Source organism: Archocentrus centrarchus, chromosome 14, assembly GCF_007364275.1.
Source record: "Archocentrus centrarchus isolate MPI-CPG fArcCen1 chromosome 14, fArcCen1, whole genome shotgun sequence".
In the NCBI taxonomy this organism is placed as follows: domain Eukaryota; kingdom Metazoa; phylum Chordata; class Actinopteri; order Cichliformes; family Cichlidae; genus Archocentrus; species Archocentrus centrarchus.
The window spans coordinates 31,752,756-31,772,713 of NC_044359.1; the positions used below are offsets into that span (position 1 = coordinate 31,752,756).

The 19,958-nt window shown below is 39.3% G+C and overlaps 2 protein-coding genes across 5 annotated transcripts; one reads left to right on the forward strand and one right to left on the reverse strand.

The window, feature by feature from the left end:
- Positions 1-810: 810 nt before the first annotated feature.
- On the reverse strand, positions 811-8,554 carry ube2g1a (ubiquitin-conjugating enzyme E2G 1a (UBC7 homolog, yeast)). The gene is made up of 6 exons (XM_030746746.1): positions 8,353-8,554; positions 6,754-6,856; positions 6,516-6,613; positions 5,939-6,117; positions 5,620-5,739; positions 811-2,076 (listed from the first exon to the last, which is right to left on the reverse strand). Exons 1-5 carry the CDS (start codon positions 8,396-8,398, stop codon positions 5,653-5,655), a joined length of 513 nt encoding a protein of 170 aa, XP_030602606.1. The 5' UTR covers positions 8,399-8,554; the 3' UTR covers positions 811-2,076; positions 5,620-5,652.
- spns3 (SPNS lysolipid transporter 3, sphingosine-1-phosphate (putative)) lies at positions 7,675-19,643 on the forward strand. 4 transcript variants are annotated; one of them, XM_030746658.1, is made up of 13 exons: positions 7,675-7,729; positions 12,439-12,679; positions 12,789-12,854; positions 13,125-13,261; positions 16,573-16,724; positions 16,931-16,997; positions 17,078-17,220; positions 17,325-17,477; positions 17,565-17,754; positions 18,160-18,225; positions 18,315-18,413; positions 18,506-18,668; positions 19,233-19,643. In XM_030746658.1, exons 2-13 carry the CDS (start codon positions 12,454-12,456, stop codon positions 19,301-19,303), a joined length of 1,533 nt encoding a protein of 510 aa, XP_030602518.1. In that variant the 5' UTR covers positions 7,675-7,729; positions 12,439-12,453; the 3' UTR covers positions 19,304-19,643. The 4 variants fall into 4 exon arrangements, with proteins under 4 accessions (XP_030602518.1, XP_030602517.1, XP_030602515.1 ...); XM_030746657.1 differs by lacking the exon at positions 7,675-7,729 and adding an exon at positions 10,073-10,296; XM_030746655.1 differs by lacking the exon at positions 7,675-7,729 and adding an exon at positions 10,073-10,292.
- Positions 19,644-19,958: the final 315 nt, after the last annotated feature.

Genomic DNA, 19,958 nt, shown 5'->3' on the forward strand with positions numbered 1-19,958 from the left:
ACTTCATGCTTCCTGCTGCTGACCAACTTTATGAAGATGCAGATTTCATTTTCCAACAGGACTTGGCACCTGCACACAGTGCCAAAGCTGCCAGTACCTGCTTTAAGGACCACGGTATCCCTGTTCTTAATTGGCCAGCAAACTCGCCTGACCTTAACCCCATAGAAAATCTATTGTAAAGAAGAAGATGTGATACGCCAGACCCAACAATTCAGAAGAGCTGAAGTCCACTATCAGAGCAACCTGGGCTCTCGTAACACCTGAGCAGTGCCACAGACTGATCGACTCCATGCCGCGCTGCATTGCTGCAGTAATCCAGGCAAAAGGAGCCCCAAGTATTGAGTGCTGTACATGCTCATACTTTTCATGTTGATACTTTTCAGTTGGCCAACATTTCTGAAAACCCTTTTTTATATTGTCTTAATATTCAAATTTTCTCAGATACTGAATTTGGGGTTTTCATTAGTTGTCAGTTATAATCATCAAAATTAAAAGAAACATTTGAAATCTATCAGTCTGTGTGTAATGAATGAATATAATATACAAGTTTCACTTTTTGAATGGAATTACTGAAATAAATCAACTTTTTTCACGATATTCTAATTTTATGGCCAGCACCTGTACATACGTGATTTACAGTTTAACTGCTCAAATCCTGTAGTTCTTACCATTTGCAATTTCTAGTGGATACTGTGCTTGATACATCAGGCCACTGTAAACATGAATAATGACTAAAATAAGCGTTTTTGTCTTTGTCACTGGCTAACATTCTGGACCCAAGGGAAACCTCAATTAAAAACCACAGATAAATATTGAAAAAAAAAGTCATGTTTTAGAAGAACTCACTACAGGTGACAAGTTTCATAACATGAAAAATATACATCAGTAATTTATCTTTATACATTAGGCAAAACTGTAATAGTTCAGTGAGCAGAGTAATCATGAAATTGTGGATGAGGGGAAAGGGCGACAAAACAAAACTGGCACACATACTGTATACACAAGCACTCAGACTTTCGCAAACAAAATCCCAGAAACATTCAACAGAAAACAAAAAAAAAATTTAAGATAAAGCATGCATAACAACTCCTACCGAGGACAATACAGACGAGGGAAGGAGGTGCTGCTAAAAGTAAAATATCGGAGAGGAGGGCCTCAAATTTTATCAGGATATCAAAGATTAACTTGTACATTTCAAATAGGAGGGGTTATTGCTACACCAAATTGTTACCAATATCCTAATTATACAGATTCCCTGTATACTGGCTATTACATAGAGTAATACTACAGGTGGTACACAATTGTTTTATGTTTTTTCAACATTTTTAACACTTGTTGAATGCAGGGTGAAGTGGCCAAGCATTTTATTAGGAGGCACTTTTGAAAAAAAAGAAAAAAAAAAGACCAACAAAATTTAGCATGCACAAAAAATATGAAGGGGCAGGCGTGTAAGACTTAGAATGTATAAACAAAATCATTCAGGTGCATGTGATGCTGAGTCCTGAGTATTAAAGGACCCATGAGAACAGCTGTGTATTCTAATATGGCGATATTCCTTAGTCACATTATTCGTGTCTTGCTTGAACGGAACAAGCTCTTCACAGGTGAGATTCCTCCAAAAGGACTGTGATTCTCGTTAAGACCTCCTGTGAGAACAATCTAAACCGAACTAATCCATGCTGGATCTGAGAGGAGGAAAATGGGCAAAAATAAATCTATCTGAACCAGCACTATTCATTTGGTCTAAATGTCTTGATGGATGGAAAGGGAGCGTATATATTATCCAGTTTAGTCTGTGCTATATACATGTCTTTACAATATCTTCCTGAATGTTGAAGCAGTTCATAGCCTTGAAAAATGTTTTATTGTCTTCTGGGTTTCTTTTCGGGTTTTTTTGTTGTGTTGTTTTCAGTTGGCACTTGCTTGGCGATTTTCTGTCAGCCTTGGTAGTCACTGTTATGTTTCTATTGCAGCCTACAGTAACCAGTCTGTTCCAGCCAAAATAAAGGAGGACAAGCCTGGCGACAGGGTGGAAGAGTGCAGGAAACAGTGCCATGTTGATTTTCAATTGGAGACCTGTGGGGAAACAAGAAATGGCCAGAAAAAAAAAAAAAAAAAAGTCAACAACAGGAGCCAAAATGAAATGAGAAAAAAAAAACACATGTACAGTACTGTGCAGAAGTTTTGAACCACCCCCATTTAAAAAAATATTTTGTCAGGAAAATGACAAACAGGTGCAGCAATTTACTGAAACGTGCAATCTAGAGGGGGAATTACCAGATGCCCCACAATACAGTATCACAAGACTTCACTCACGATATGATATTATTGTGATTTTTAACATTTTGCAATATGCTGAGTATTGCAAAATGGGATAAATTGGGATTTATCACCTTCTTTAAACTTGAAATGATGTCCTCAGAGTTAAACTTTGTCAATATATTTTATCCAATAAGATGAAGTTATGAGACTGTCAAACAAACCAACATTGTCACTAAAACCTGCCATAAATGTTGCAATAAGACAGTCAGTCTGCTGTCAGTCTGTGACTGAATGGTAATTACATGCGATCTGATTCTGATAATACAGCAATTAACTGTGATAAATCATTGAAAATCACAGAGAGATAGAGAGTTTTTCACATACGCAGTTATACACAGTACAATGCACAGTGAAATGTATTTTGTACCTGCAACCAGATATACACACACATAAATAAGAAGAATTCACACTATACACTATGCACACTTTACATGGAATTATAGAATATTATAATATTTACATTGTGATATACATGTTGCAGTCTACACAGAGAGAAATTCCCATTTAGCTATTACATTTGCACTCAGCAGCCTTCCTGTTCTATAGGAAAATAACCAGAATCCAACCAGCTGGCAGCCAGTCGAGTGCCCTCGACTTGTGCTTATTGACAAAGACTCATTCAGACTGATGGCAACATGATGGTACATGATGATAATAAATTAGACAGCAATTATTTGTAAACCTTCAAAAATCTCTCAGAGTCACTGCACTCAGTCCAAGTCAGACTGCAAGTGTTTGCAGAAAGGTTGCCTCATATCAGACAACCTGTGCAATCACCATGACATCAAAAGTGGTCATGAGTATACAACACCCTTAAGCTCTGGGCAGCCATTTAGTCACCAGAAGTTGCGATCGGTTGCAGAATGTGAAAAGATTCAATACAATCTCCAGGCAGCCACTGCTTTATTTATTTATTTTTGTTGATGCATGGAGGCTTTTGTCCTATTTTTCTCTTTTGTGACTCTGAATTAGGGGGTCTAGTGTCTTCAAAGTCAATATTTGGTATGACCACCTTTATTCTTCAACACAGCCTGAACTCTCTGAGGCAGCTTTCTTGTAATTTCTTTAAGTAGTCTTCAGGAATAGTTCTTCAGGCTTCTTGAAGGACATTCAAAGCTCTTTGGACGTCAACTGCCTCTCGTCTCTGTCAAGATGATCCACGACTGATGGTGTCCCATTGTGTTTTCTATCCAGATGCTTTTGCTGGGTTTTGCTGCACTGGCAGTGTGTTTTGGGATCATTGTAAACCCTGAACCACGACAGAGCCTCCACTGTGTTTTACAGATGGCGTCTCTCCTGACCTCCTCTGTACATACTATTGACAATTTGAAGGAAAAATTTCAAATTCGGATTCATCACTCCATCAGACCTGTTGCCACTGATTTCCAGTCCAGTTCTTGTGTAATTTGGCCCACCTCATCCTTTTCTCCCTCCTTCCTGCCAGTCGCAAACTAACGCTAACCACTAACCTTAATGCACAGTTGTATATAGTATTTATATTATACAGTGATCCCTCACCTATCCTGGGGGTTATGTTCCAGAGACCCCAGAGAAAGATGAAAATCCGTGAAGTAGCGGCGTTATATTTAATATATATTTTATTATTCATATATTTTAAGGCTTTATAAACCCTTCCCACACTCCTATAAACCTTTTCCACTCTCTTACTGCAACTTGAATGATGAAGATGATGAATTATGCAGCTGTGCAGTACTTATGGTGATGAAGGTGGTGGAGTATCTTTTGCTCTCGGCAGTAACTTCTGTTTCCACTAAAGGCGTAGGCGTAACTTATCTCTTCGTCTGAGTGACGAGCAAAGTTATGGGGTACTATATAAATAGCCATATACAACAAAATCCCGCAATATAGTGAAAACTCTGTGAAACAGAATGAGTGTTTTTTTTTTTAATCTGCGATACAGTGAAGCTCCAATAAGTGAACCGCGATAATGAGGGACCACTGTATTCTTAATGTACTGTATATTGTATTGCATTAGCTGCAACTGATGCTGCAACGAAGTAATTTGCTGCAAAGGATCAATAAAGTCCTATTCTATTCTATTCTATTCTATTCTGTTCTATGAGCGTTAGTGAACAGAAGTGAACTGAAGTGCCAGATGCATCTCTCAGATCCAGTGTTAGATCTTTGCTGAATCTTGTCCCGTTTCTTAACGACATGATTTTAAGATACTGTTCAACTGCTGTAGATATTTCTTTAGGCCTCCCTTTTCTTCTTCTGTCCTCCACTTGTTCAGTTTCCTCATATTTTTTTAGGACACACTGCACACCATGTCACTTTTTCAGCTAATAGCTCTTTTTGGAATCACATTGTTGGTGCAAAAATACTATTTTGTCTGTCAAACTGTGTTATCTTTGGCATTTTTCATAGATTTAACTGCAGAAATTGGAACAAATTATGTGTTTTGCGACATGCTTCTAGTAACAAAGTGCCTAAAGATACCGTTTAAAATTGGTTCTTTGCTAAGTTTTCTGATGGACGTAGACACCACTGGTTCATCCCTTTAGTTAGGTGCCTTTTTTATGCTTGAATGATTCACAGGTCAGTGTTAAGTTGCTTAACAAACAACAGCAAGAACAACAAAAACATTCTCTGAAAAGGTTCAGGTACAAGGCGAGGACTGAAAATGAATGAAAAAGAAGCCAATGTCCAAAGGAAAACTTTAAAAGAGCTTCTGAAAGCCTGGAGAATTGTTGCTTAAGACTACTTTAATAACTACAAGAAAGTCTGGCTGCTTGGAAGCAAAATGTAGGGAACTAAGGGGTCACTCAAGACTTTTGCACAGCACTTTTTTTTTTTTTTTGTTTTACCCTTCAATCAAGTGAATACACACAGACAAACCAAAATCATGGTATGTTATGCTGTACTAGTAGCAGTGCTAATTTTTATCCTCAGAACACTGGAACCTTTTATTGACAATTTGTTCATCAATATATAAACTTATATATAAACCCTTCAGTTTTTCATTTAGAAAGGTGTAGATTGAACTGTGTGGTCTTTATGGAGAATTTGTGGTGGTATCCAGCTAAACTGGATTACAGAGAGGCTCTTTTATCATTTAAGGATAGCTAAACAACAGACACACAAACTACATACTCCGCAGTAATCATCAACACCTCTCCAAAACAAGTGTATCGGACAGCAATTGGTATAAAAACAGGTAACTGAATGTAGTTTATGTCTGAACTAAAGAAGTATTTAAATGATGCATAAGGCAGCTATTTCTTAATAGACCATGTTAATTATAATTTTTGAAGTACAAACTGGAGAAGTTCTTACCCTGAAAACATGAAGCTAGATCCATGCTGAATATCACTCAAACGCAGTCTCTTGGCTTTTTCGTACACAACGGGCAACTTTCCTTTTGAATGCACCATGTCTGTCCTCCCTCCACTCTTTCTGCAGGGGGAGGAGAACAATTATACAAAATTATAATTTATAATTATTAATGATCCACATATTTACCCATGACTGGACTTCAAAAGCATGAAATTCTTTAATTTTATAGAAATATTTGGTTTTCAAAGGTCTAACATTTAATCCTTTAGATGTATTGAATAAAAGGACACATGCAAAAAACTTAAATATTCAAACTTACTGCAGCATCCACATTGGCTGGTGAGTCACCATTTGGGTCTGCCAGCATAGAGATAACACTAATCATGATGGTTTCCACAGTGTGGATAGGCAGCCAGCGCTCCTCTGGTTTCTCATAGCCATATTTGTCCTCTCCAGGTTCGTGTAAAATAGAAATACATACATCTCCATTCTTGTCAACTGAAGATGGGGGGAAAAAAAAAAAAAGTATTTTATACAGCAGAAAATGGAAATCATGTACATGGCTGTTTTGGTATGCTCCTGCTAAGTGGCTACCTGTGGACATCTGCAAACTTTCCCACTGGTTAATCCTTATATATAAACCTGCCTGGGTTGCCTCATTCTTATCGGTCTTATTCTTCTTTCTGGGAAAAATCTACAGAATGCCCTCAAATTGTCAGGACAGGTTGCTATAGTGGATTTTATATCTAGTCAAAGGATTGAGGAAAATTCTACACATTCTGCACAGAACATAAACTAAAACATATCTCAGAGATATAAAACCTCCATTTCTTCAGATTAAAACTATTTATAAAAGTCAAAGTCAAATATTCATAGTATGTTACACTTGTACCTACCATTAGGGTGCCAAATATCTGTGATAAATTTCATTTTAGGTGGCCTGAGAGGGTAGTCTTTGGGAAATGTCAGATGAGCTTTAAACACACCACCTTCACTGTGAGGGAAAGAAAAAAAATCTGTATAATAGGTACCCAAGTTTAAAAACAAACACACACAGGCCGCAAAGAGTTGTTTGTAACAACACAATAACTCATCTCTTCAACTATATCCCATACACAAGGCACGGAGACTTACTACAGGGTGTCTGGAGGGCCAATGATCAGGACTTCCCATCTGTAGAGATCATTATCCTCGATGAGGCCTGCTGAGAATCCTTCCACTGGGTTTTTGTTCAGCTCTAAATATAAACAAAAAAAACCAAAGGCATATCACTGTGACACATAGCTCACTACCTCCGCAAATATTAACCAGACTCGTTGGACCGTTCCTTGAGCTGCTGAGGAAACAACACAACCCTCATCTCAGGAGGCCTTGCTTGGGGGGTTCAGTATGAAGGACTCAAGTCTACACTATTTTGCAATTCCCACCTACACTGCCAATTTTGCCATAAACAAACAATCATACAAGAATGAAGGAATTTCACTGACACCTCTCATTTCAGCAGTGTTGTAGACAACTGCATTTAGTGCTCTGACTAAATGCATTTCTAAATGCAGACTTTTGCATAACAAGAAGAAACTGAAAGGCCTGGCTGGCCAAAATAAAGGAGCTTTGGCTGGTTCATTTCTGCACATTCAATTGTTGGCGCATTTCAAAGGAGCTGGCTGTCTGATGCTTTATTATGAGTATCACAATCATACGAAAAGACTTAAGTGGGTTTCAATAACATTAATAATTTAGACTGCAGATTGTGTAAATCTACAAAAACGGACACACAGTCTATTCATCAATGCGATTATGTCAATTCCAATGAACTACTGCTACACATTAATGCAGCTTTAGTTTCCTGAATTAACCATTAAACCTCGCTCCAAAATATTGGGCTTTAGGTGACTTAGCCGTTACCACCTTGGAGAGCTGAATATTTGGTGGAGCCGGCGACCCTGACAGTTTGCATTTTCAAATAAAACCTTTAACATATCATATCATTAGTGCCTCGAACCTAAAACATCACACAACGTGTGCTCGACTCAGCTACTTTTGGAAAGTGTCTAATATTAGAGCAGCTAAAAATAATTCGCAGCTGACGCCGCTAAAAGAGCGACTTGAGGTAATGCGAGATTAACATTAGCCTGCTAGCTTAGCGTGTGGGAGCTAACAGTTACAGCAGCTAGCGTTAGCCTACAGGTAGCGAGCTGGTTAAACATGTTAACAGTTTTGTGGTCAGCGGGGGGTCAACTGCTTCAACTAGTGCAGCGTTACTTACATGTATGCATATAAATGTGAACTAATATCACGTTAGTCACACAACTGCTGAATGTCATGTCCAAAACTGCGAAACGCTGCTTGGTTTGTTGGTAAAAATACATGTAAACACATGAAGTGAGTGGAGCCAGCTACAGGCTAACGTTACACTTAGCCTCGTAAGGTCGCTGGGTGCCTGTGACAGCGGCTTTCAGCTGCGACCAGCACGCAGCGTCGAGAGGCACACGTATATATCAGTTGGTCTTCTGACACACTGACGACTTTTATCAAGCGAGGGAGGTGTTTCTCCACCTTCACTGTTATAAATCCTACGCACTCCCTTTGTCGGGTCTTTAGCGTTAATGCAGAAGCTTCAAGTAAACACTTTGAGCCAGCACCGCTGTTTCAATCACAGCCACGGCATCGCTCCCACAAGAGCCATCGTTAGCTCGCAGCACCCAGCATCAGTTACCGCCACGGTTTCATTACCTGCAAGCTGTCTCCTGAGTAACAGCGCTGACTGAGGCTCTGTCATAGTTTAGTCAATATAATGCAGCTATGTTCAATGATAATATTTCGAGGTACAGCGTTAATTTAACGTTCACTAAACAGTACTCCCTCTCTTCTATTTTCCGTTTAGCATTCTCGTCATTATTCTTCTTCGCCGCCTTCTCCTGCTGCTATCGTTTCTTCTTCGTTGATTTTTTTTAGTTAGGACTCCACGTACTCAGTGATGCATTACTCCCATCGTCCGGTTATTGCTTTATTTACAGTTATCATGTTGCAAGCCTAAACAGTTTATATTACTTTCATCATCATTATCACCATTATTATTATTGTATTTTTCAGTCCACTGTTGAAGTATCATATAAGAAAATAACATCATGCTTCAACATAGCTTCATCAAGTTTTCTCAAATAAGAGGTAAGCAATCTGAAATCAATACATTAAAATGGGATTCCATGGGAAGACACTTAATAAGAATTTGCAAGCCAGAGAAAAATACATATAAAATAAAATACACACACACACACACACATATATATATATATATATAAATATATATATATATATATATATATATATATATATATATATATATATATATATATATATATATATATATATATATATATATATATATATATAAAGATATAAAGATAAGCAGAGCACAATATGTTCTCTTATCTCTTGTCATCTAAAAGAGAGTGAGAAAGGTTCTCACTCTGACTAATTTACAGAAGCTTCTCACTTGTGTCAAGACTGAGGCAGGAAGTTGACTTCCAGATTAGAGTCAACAATTCTAAGCAGAGGTGACCACACATACTTGATCTAGTGAGACAAACAGATACTGTTGGGACTCCTTAGCTATGCTGAATACAGGTGATTAGAAAACGTTCACTTTCAATATGACTGCACAAATTAACCAGTACAGTTCAATGGCAGTAAGTCTGATGCTCTTAGTGCTGACAAACCCATCATTTTTGCAGAGTGGGAGTGGAGGACATCATTTCCTTACAATGTGATTATATATAATACAGGGAGAGATCATTCATTAAAATCAGATTAACCTCACGTGAAGAACATGTGCATAAAGACAGCAGATTTTTTTTTTTTTTTTACAAGATTTCAAGCTTTTTAATGGCTCTCATTTATTATAATTTTAAAATTTTTACATGCCTGTGACCCTACTATCAAACAGAAACACATTTTGGAAATATTTCAACAGCTAGATAAATATTTTAACAGCTAGTTAAACAGCTGTGTGACTTTCAGACTGCAGCTTTGCTAAGCCAGTGAAAACCTATAAATAAAGCAACTGTTTTTGTGATTCTCTAAGAGGATGTCAAAAATAACCCTCCCATAATTCCAAGCCAGCAGATGAAATTCAAAAGCATATTAGGGCAGGTGTTTCTTAGACTTTAAAGGCAAAATTCCCAAAGCAGAGTGGGATCACCATTTAATCATCTTTTCTCAAACTGGACAAGAAGTATATCATGATGTATCACAGGTATATTGATCAAAATCATTACATAATGTTACTAACCTAACTAATCTGTTTGCCCTTCTGTTATGTGTGGGAGGCTGTTAAAAGTTGACAATGAATAAGACCAGTGGGAAGTTAAACTGGTTGGTGTTATTGCTTTCTTTCCTTTTAAGTACAAGAAAGAATGAAAAAAAGAGCAAAATTACAATGACGTCTTGCTTGTGTGTATCATTGCTTCACAGAGGAAGATGCAAAACCATGCATGCATGACCAGCCCTCAGTGGGCTGGCCCTGTCACTAACTTAATATAACTTGAGTTGTCCTAAAACTGAGGCCTCTGTTGGCGTCTTCATGCCTCAGAGTCTCATTTCTCTCTCGCAGCTTGACATCTGCAGGAATGAGATAAGAGCATTATTTAAAAAGCAAGAAACGGCATCTGCAAGTACGTGAGTCCACCTTTCATTCACATTTTAGATGATTTTACAAAGGCTTTTACCTGTATGATAGGAATACAGCTGGATCTGTGACTTCTAAGGCTACAGCTGTGCTGCACTGTGTTGTTTAGAGAGAAAAGATTTCATGCACAGTGGTCTTATTGTTGTCACTGACTCTCTAATATGGGCTGAAAAACTGGGCAGTTCTGGGACTGCTGCAGGCAATATATGAAAAAGTAAGACACCAAGATCAGGTTTTCATAGGCATGTACGCAGCTGTTCCACAGACACTGCCGTGTCAATTTTCTCCATATGAATACATTTGCCCACAATTATGATGCTAGTTTAGCAATGCTTTTGTGGTTTTAAGAACTGTGAAACAACTAAACAAAAAAGTTTGAAGAACAACCTCCTTCTCCTTTCTGTGTTATTTTGGTACTTTTGCAACATTGACTTCTTAGTTGTGTAACTGCTTCTTCCGTCATAAGGACTAAAGTGTTTCTACAAACAGTGTTGACCGATTTTGGGAAAACCTAGATCACATGAACCTCAAAAACAATATAGTGGGAATGAATAACGCTTCTCCACATGAGCCAACAGGTTCTAAATGTACCGTATTTTTCGGACCGTAAGGCGCACCGCATTATAAGGCACACTATCAATGAACGGGTCTATTTTCACACATGAGGTGCACCGGGTTATAAGGCGCATGATAAAACATATGTAGAGCGAAGCAAAAGCGTCAGGTATATCGAACTTTATTCAACTCATTCACAATAACTCCGAATATTGTTCAGTTGTAACAAATACAGAAAAATACCCTCACATTTTAAATTCCTCATCTTCAGTGTTTGAGTTGAACAGTTAGGCGATTTCGGCATCAAGCATGCCGGGTTCCCTCTCGTCATTATCCGAGTCAGTCTCGTTGTTGTTACTGTTTTGTTTTGGTTGCGGCACACAGCAACCATTTAATTGTTAATAAAAGGGCAACTTTTGCTGGCAATCTCTCAACATCTTCTTCAACGTCTTAACAGACGCTGCAATATATTCTTTATTGAGGGAACAAGTCATTTCTTCATTTTCTATATAAGCCCTTCATAAATCCTGTGCACCTGTCTATTTACCGATATCAGCAAAGAAAAATATTTTAAAAAAACAACAACAACAACAACACCGGAAACCTGAAAACTCCGCTGTCACCGTGTTTTGTGTACATACAGTGCTCGTGTCCCTTCACATGTTGTGGCATCGCCCGGACCTCTCTTTGGCACCGAGGAGGACAGCACACTCACCCCCGGGCCTCGATTCGTCCTTTAGCAACTTTTGAGACAGCCAACAGCGAGTTTTGTTGCACAAAAGTTGGCAACAGCTGATCGCTAGATTACGCATAAATATCCGGGGCAGTATAGATGAAAATAGGCCAGGAACATGTAGAATAAAATCCATCATAGTTTTCTGCGTACGGTTTCTATTTTTCGAGCAATGCTTCCACTTCGTTTTGAATTTATCTCCGGCGGCTTTGGCTGCTTTCCACACCTGCTGCGCTGCACTCCCAGCTTGTTCCTGTCTAATATCGTCAGTAGAGTCATTTTGTGAATCGATGATGGCCTGTTTTAGAGAATTCAATGAGGCCTTTGAACTGATCCCAGACCGGAGTAAATATCGCTGCAGACCAAGCAATGGCGCAGTGGTGTGGATTCCTCAGCCATCGGCGGTCAGACGGCAGCGCTCAACTATTTGAAAACCGTACGGTGGGTGTTGCCCCCCCCCCCCCCCCCTGTTGTACGCTTTGTACGCTCTGGAAAATGTCGATATTTATTAAGCATCTCTTACCAAAGTCGCATTAAAACATTTGGACATATTTTTTGAGCGCAGTGTACCACATAAAATTGTTTCAAGGTCAGTAAGCACAACAAGAATTCACACATAAGGCGCACCGGATTATAAGGCGCACTGCGGAAAATTAAGGATTTTAAGTGTGCCTTATAGCCCAAAAAATACGGTACAGCGTCAGTCACTTTTTCTTTCTTAAAGATGAAAGCAGGAGCTGTATGCCTACATTATATTGCAATTCTTTCCTTTCCTTTCCTGTTTGTTGAGTATCTAAACTACTGTGGACGAGTTTTAATGTTATGTCATCTATTCCACCTGAAGGAAGAGCTGCTCACTATGGAGCCAAGGACATCCGTGACATCCTTCCGGAACATCCCAATCCCAAGATGCAGCCTAGGCTCTGCCTCTGGTCTACCTTATGGCTCTTTTGCAAACAGCCTCGCATCACTCACACCCAACGATGAGGAGAAACCTGCCATATCGCCTAAACGCGCCTATGTAACTATGGTTGTGCTTTGCTACATCAACTTGCTCAACTACATGGAACGGTACACAATAGCAGGTTGGATGATTTCTTGTGTAGCTAAGACAACACTGTATGTCGATACACACTATTTACTGCCTTCAGTTATGTTGGGCTTACACTGAATGGTATTTCTTGCCGTGTACAGGTGTCCTTACAGACATTAAAAAGTTCTTTGATATAAAGGACAGCACGGCTGGACTTCTGCAGACAGGTATGATGAAACATCTATTTGACAGAGACACAGAACGATTGTTTGAGATGAAATCTGTTTAAATGCAAGTGCATTGTAGAGCTACATTACAAGGCAAAAATGTATATGACATTAGGCACTGACACATGCAGGAGTGAGTCATGTTTGTGACACTGTTACACTTTGACTAATTCATCTGTGGGTGTTGCTTCACAAGTGACCTTTTTTTTCTTTACTGTAAATAAATGAGGTCGTTAAAGGAAGTAATTAATTTCATCAATTCATTTACAGTTTTCATCTGCAGTTTTCTACTTTTGGCCCCTCTCTTTGGTTACCTCGGAGACCGCTACAATCGGAAATACATCATGATTGGTGGGTTGAGTGTCTGGCTTTTGACTGCAACCGGCAGCTCTTTTGTCACCAAGTCGGTAAGTGAGAAGTAGGTCTCTTTGCATGTATTTTACAAGAAAACATTGCAGGACTTGTCCTTCCTGTTGCTGCATGTTCATGTTTCTCCCCGTGTTGTTCAAATTCATCATACATTTGCTCTGTTGGAAATGCCCTTGAATTTCAGTATTAGGTCTACAAACACAGCTTTTATAGTATAGCTACTTTGGCGAGAACAAGCATATTATAACCCTTTGCAGCTGCATGGAGTGGCCATGAAATAATATCTAATCATCATCTTCAACTCACAAAATAGACATAAATAATGTATTTAAGGTACATTAATAGCACAAAAAAACAATTCAAATAGTTTGTGTCTCTGTCCACCTGAGGTGGCAAAAGTACTGACATTCTGTACTTAAGTAGAAGTACAAGTACTTGTGTTAAAAAATACTTTGGTAAAAATTGAAGTACTGGTTCAACTTTTTTACTTAAGTAAAAGTTAAAAGTACAGGCTCTGAAATTTACTCAAAGTAAGAAAGTAAAAGTAGCTCTTTGGAGGACGTTTCTACCTGCTATTTTTGTGTAAAGCTAACTGAACCTTATTTTATATTAATATTGTAACACAAACGTTATTCCAATCTAAATTTTAATCCTAATGAATGCACTCAGCTTGAATCTGTTATGTAGGACACAAGCTGTGAAAGGTAATATAAACACAGCTCTATTCTCTGTGTCCTCCATAGTAGAGGGTGACTGTGCCTCCACCTAAACACCAACATGAGGATACTCAGGGGTTACAGTGGGATTCAGAAGGTGGAGGAACCCTAAGATCAGCTGTAGCTCTGCATGGGGAGAAGAATCACAGCTTTCTATTGTGAGCTCCAGTAAATGACGTTGGTGTGCAGGCTGTGATCAGCTGACCTGCTGCTGCTGCTCTGAGGTTTACTGCTCTGTGTGGATGAACTGAACTCACAAAGATGTAACCCAGTATTTCACAGCTATCTGAGCTGATCTCCATCCCCTACACTGACAGCATACAGGCTGTAGAAATGTTGGATTCAGTGAATGAATCTCAGCATCAGCAGCTTTGATTCAATCTCATCTCTGCTGCACTGATGTAACCTGTAACTCTGACCATGAACACACAGCTTTACTGTAAATACAGTACAAGCTAACCTGTTTATTACGTACTAAACTGCAGTATTTTCATACAATCTTTGAATAACACAAAGTCAGCATACTTCAGTTTGTTTTCCAGTCCTTACCTTTAAATGTAACCTCTCTTCTTCCTCTCCTGTCCTCTTTCTCCATCTCTGAGTGAACTTCTCTCTCTTTGCTCTCCCTGTAAATACAGCAGCTCTTCTTTTAGCTAGCAGACACACTGTGTGACAAACTGCAGACAGTGTGTGTTTGCTGATATTTGTTGAGCATTTAAAAAATGTTGCATTTACCTGCCACACGTTACTGCCTTCATGCTCCTCTTCAGATGCGCTAGCTAAGCTGTTTATGTCCCGCGAGCACAACTTACGGACTCGGTCCGGTCCGCTGTAACCCCTGATTATAGCGCTATAAATGAGACATTAATTATATGGGTTTGTGTATTTAATCCCTTTGTATCCGATACGCCAGTACGACTGTCTCTTATTATTCCTCCGTTTATGCTCAGCTTGTTTGATGTTTGACGGCGCACTGACCGAAAATACAAACTTCTCCCTGACGTGTTAAAAAGTAACGAGTCTGTTTTGAAAATGTAAGAAGCAGAAAGTACAGATACTCGTGTAAAAATGTAGGGAGTAAAAGTAAAAAGTACTCAGAAAAATAAATACTCAAGTAAAGTACAGATACCTAAAAAAAAAAAAAAAAATCTACTTAAGTACAGTAACGAAATATTTGTACTTCGTTACTTCCCACCTCTGCTGTCCACTGTGGATCAGACCGAACTGCATCCGCTCAGCTCAGCATTAGCAACCCGCTTAACCCTCTATAGGAGAGGTGACTATTTTTGGTCAATTCAGCAGACTTTATATATGACGCTCATCACGCTCCTCAGTGTGGTCAAGAAGCATGTGGTCAAAAAGAAGTGGCCTAATGCTGTATATATTTATAATTAATCTGAATTCATCTGTGGTAATGCTCCAAAATACACCTTCCTTGTGCATGTGTGTTTTTTCTTGTAATCTTTTTTATATGTACATTTCTTGAATTATTATTACAATTTTTTTTTTTAGGTCTTACAGGCAAGAAACTAAATTTGGCAACTTCATGGACTTTGATTTCTTACTTGAAAATGAAACATTTTGACAAGTGTCACAAAAGAAATTAAGTCTTCAAGGCTGAGAATTTTGAATTTCAAAGTGTTTCAATGAGTAAAGGGACTTCATGAAAGTAAGAGTATTTAAAAAGTAATTCTGTGTGATACTGAAAGCCAGCAAAACTTTGCTAACACTGGTCAGATACCCTCTCTGTTATTAAAGCTACTTTCAGCTGCTCCCATTTATTCTCAAGAGGTTGCTCCACATATTTGATTTGACCTATTTTTAAACTGGATGCCCTTCCTGATGTAACCCCAAAGGCATTTGGATCTCCTGCCATAATCAAACCAGGGATTTGTCACATGGCAAGTCAGTGTGTAAACCACTACACTATTGAGTCACAATGTGCTGTCCGTCATTGGTTTCCATTAATAACCTTGCAGCAGAGTTCTGATAAGCTGCAGCTTACTGGTAGTTGTTTAAGGAAGTCCAGCTAAAAGAGCATTCCAGTAATCCAGTCCCATAGAAATGACAGCATGAATGAACTGTTCAGAGTCATGTTTAAAGCATGATTCAGAATCCAAAATTACTCCAAGATTTTTAGCTGGCGGTTGCACCCTGTCAGCCAGTGTATTTGTGAGTAAGCAAATCGCGTTTGGATTCAGGTTCAGTTCAAAGAATTTCCATTTTGTCTTCATTAAGGTTTGGAAAGTTTGCAGTCATCCATTTTTTAATGAATGACTGCAAACTTTACATCAGCACAACTTTTTCTAATACTTTAATATTTGCATCTATGTGATTTAACTGCAGCCATCTTAAACGTGAAAGGAAAGCCTCCTCTCTCAAGTGACTCATTTTTACCGGTATGAGAAATACAGCTAAAAATGCATTTCAGAAAAGGAGCGGGGTAAACTGTAAAAACAGGGGGGTCTGAGATCTTTTTTTGTCTGGTATCATAGATCTTTTCACTGAAAATGATGGGAAATCCCTCACGTTTATCACCTCATCTGTAGATTGATTCAATCTGCAGATGACTGTAGTTGTGTGAGATCAAAACCGTGCTGAAATTGCTTCTGTTTTTCTCGTCATTTATGTAGCAATTCTGGCTCCTTGCCCTGTTGCGAGGCCTGGTCGGCATCGGGGAAGCCAGCTATTCCACTGTTGCTCCCACCATCATAGGGGACCTCTTTACTGGGTCTAAAAGGAGCATCATGATCTGTATCTTCTACATCTTTATCCCCGTTGGAAGGTCAGAGAACAAAATGCACACATTTGTTTCCCCCCTTTTTTTTTTTGCATGTTTGAGCAATTTATTTAAAATGCAATTGAAAGCACGAGTAACTCAAATATGTCTTGTTTATGCTCCATCAGCATCCGAAATCAGTGGACAAAGATGTCATAAAGCGATATATAGGCCTGTTTATGCATTATGATCACATTGTCATGTGTTTGTAGTGGTCTTGGATACATAACCGGAGCAGGGTTTGCTGCTCTCACAGGGGACTGGCACTGGGCGTTGAGGGTGAGAACATTTTTCTTATCCACAATGCAGAAGTGTCAATTGAAAAAAAGTGATATCTCATTGTTTTTCTCTGTTATCAGATCACACCCATCATGGGCGTGGTGGGACTCATTTTGATGATCTTTTTATGCCCCAACCCAACCAGAGGTGCTGCAGAAACCCACGGAGAGGGAGTTACGGTGCAGAGCTCTTACTTGGAGGATGTCAAGTATCTTCTCAAAAAGTAGGATGTGGAAATTAAAAATAGACTAATTCCAGCAGTTAACGGGGGTTTGATTTCTTTTTGTAAACATTCTTGCATAAAACTTCTTGCATCTCTGACTTTAGTAAAAGTTATGTATGGTCATCGCTGGGAGTGACCGCCCTGGCCTTCCTCACCGGAGCGGTGGCTTTCTGGATGCCTAATTTCTTGTCCAGAGCTCATATCTACCAGAAACTCAGAGATCCATGCAGCGATGACCCATGTGACTCCTCAGACAGGTATAGCATGACCTTTGACCTGCGCCAACCTTCATATCAATGCAGTGTTTTAACCACATCATGTGCTCTGCTCTGCTTCCTGTACAGTTATATCTTTGGTGCTGTAACGGTGGCCACAGGCATTCTGGGAGGGGCTCTTGGCACTGGTTTATCCAGACGGTTTAGGGACAAGGTGCCAAACGCTGATCCACTCATCTGCGCTGTGGGCATGCTTGGATCGGTCCCGTGCCTTTTTATCATCATCTTTGTGGCATCAACAAGCATTCCAGCCACTTATGTAAGACAAACTTCTGTGTTTGGTAGCAGTCCTCCATTAAGACATACACACATCCCTCTCAAAAACACTGAGGATCCTTTAATGGTTCATCTGGCATCATCATCATCATCATCGTTATCGGGCAAAATTCTCATCAGTTCATTTAGAGTTTGCTGGCATTCCTCCTGGCAAACTTGTAGCGTCAGTAACTGATGATGTAACACGGAGCAATGGCTCAAAACATCAAAGAAAGCCTCCTTTTTCATCTTTACTTAAAATTCTAGTCACGACAAAGGTTCACATTCAGATGCTTTAGGAATCAATTTAAATAAATACATTTGGAGGAGAAAATCAAAGTACACACTTATTATCACTGAAAAAGAAATGAAGTGATTAGTTACTGTTTACGCGAACGTCTCCTTTTAGGTGTTCATTTTCTTGGGCGAACTGTTGCTCTCGTTAAACTGGGCTGTCCTGGCTGACATACTGCTGGTAAGCCTGAATTTTGGGAATAAAAAGCTAAAAAATGTCTGATGAAACTTGAAGCCAACAGGTTGTTTTGTGTGTACTTCTCACTTCAGTATGTTGTTATGCCGACGAGAAGGGCCACAGCCGAGGCTCTGCAGATCACAGTTGGACATCTCCTGGGTGATGCTGGGAGCCCTTACCTAATAGGAGTGGTGAGAAAGAACTAGCTTTCCTACTTTAACAGCAGTAAGCTTTAGGAAATCACTTTTTAACTAATGCTGTTTTCTTGCCTGTGCTGGTATAGATCTCTGATGCTATACAGGAAGACAAGACTAACTGGAACTTCCACAGTCTGAAGTACAGCCTGCTGCTCTGCCCATTTATTGGGGTTGTAGGGGGAGTGTTTTTCCTCATCACTGCCTCCTACATTAATGAAGACAGGAAAGCAGTTCAGCAACTAGTCGGAGGTAACACAACACAAAAGACACCAACACCAAAACATGGTGACACAATACAACCAAACTCAACTCTGCTTTTAAGTTTTATTTTGTGTCTCTGTGCTGGACACACTGGTGCTCACCATTCATTTGTCCCACACATGCTCGAGTGTCCCAGCCCTTTCTGAACAGTAGTCCTCTATTCAGTTCAGTTACTTCAAGATAGCCCTGACACAGTTAAGAGCAAATTCCCCTAATCTGCACACATACTCCAGTAACACACTGACACTCCAGTTTTCTGGCAACTCAGAGGCAGAGATGAGCCACAGCTGATAAGGGCGACATTGTGATTCTTGTTTGGATCTCATTCTTTCCATTCTGCTATGCCGTTATATGGTCAACAATGCAGCTGCATCAACTCGCTTAGCAGTTCTGTCCTAGCACAGTCTTACACTATTGTGTACAAGCGCTCCTTGCTTAATTTAAAATTGTGTGTGTGTGTGTGTGTGTGTGTGTGTGTGTGTGTGTGTGTGTGTGTGTGTGTGTGTGTGTGTGTGTGTGTGTGTGTGTGTGTGTGTGTGTGTTTGTGACCAGAAGAAACTCAACCACAGCAGCATCCTGCACCTGAGCCCTCGCTGGAAATGAACAACACGGGAAATGTGTAATGTCTTGCAAAATCACTCATGCAGTGAATGTAAAGTTAGGTTATAAACCGCTGGTGTGAAATTTGTCTAAAATCGCTTTACGGTCTGTATAGTATTTAATACCCACACTTAGGATAGGAAAAATTCACCCTTATCCATTTAAAAAAAATGTAAAAAAAAAAAAAAAAAGAAATCATTTCAGTTTTTCTTCATTGCAACACCTCACTGTAATTTCACATTTCACAAGTGCCCTTTTAACATTATCCCAGCATTACCTCACAGGTCAGTGGCACTATGCAGTATACTTGAAAAGTCAATGCAGTTGTATTTTCTGACTGTAAATGTTGGTATTTTATTAAATTTGTAAGCAAAACTCATCTCACGTGTCCTTTAATCGGCCCGTCTAGCTAAAATAATTAACTACTACTAAAATCTCAGTGTTTTAAATCCTGTTCAAGTTAAAGAACACTTATCATCAACAAAATGTGTTTCCAAGTATCATACATTATTTGCAGTAAGTCACTTGTTGTTAAGGCAATGGACGAGTACGAGTAGTTTGTACATTGTAGGTGAGCAAGCAAGCCTGTGTGGAAGGGTCTTAATCCTGCATTCTGTCTACTGGCCAGCAGGGGGTGACTCATCTGATTGCAAGATGTAAGTTTAACGTGTAAGTGTC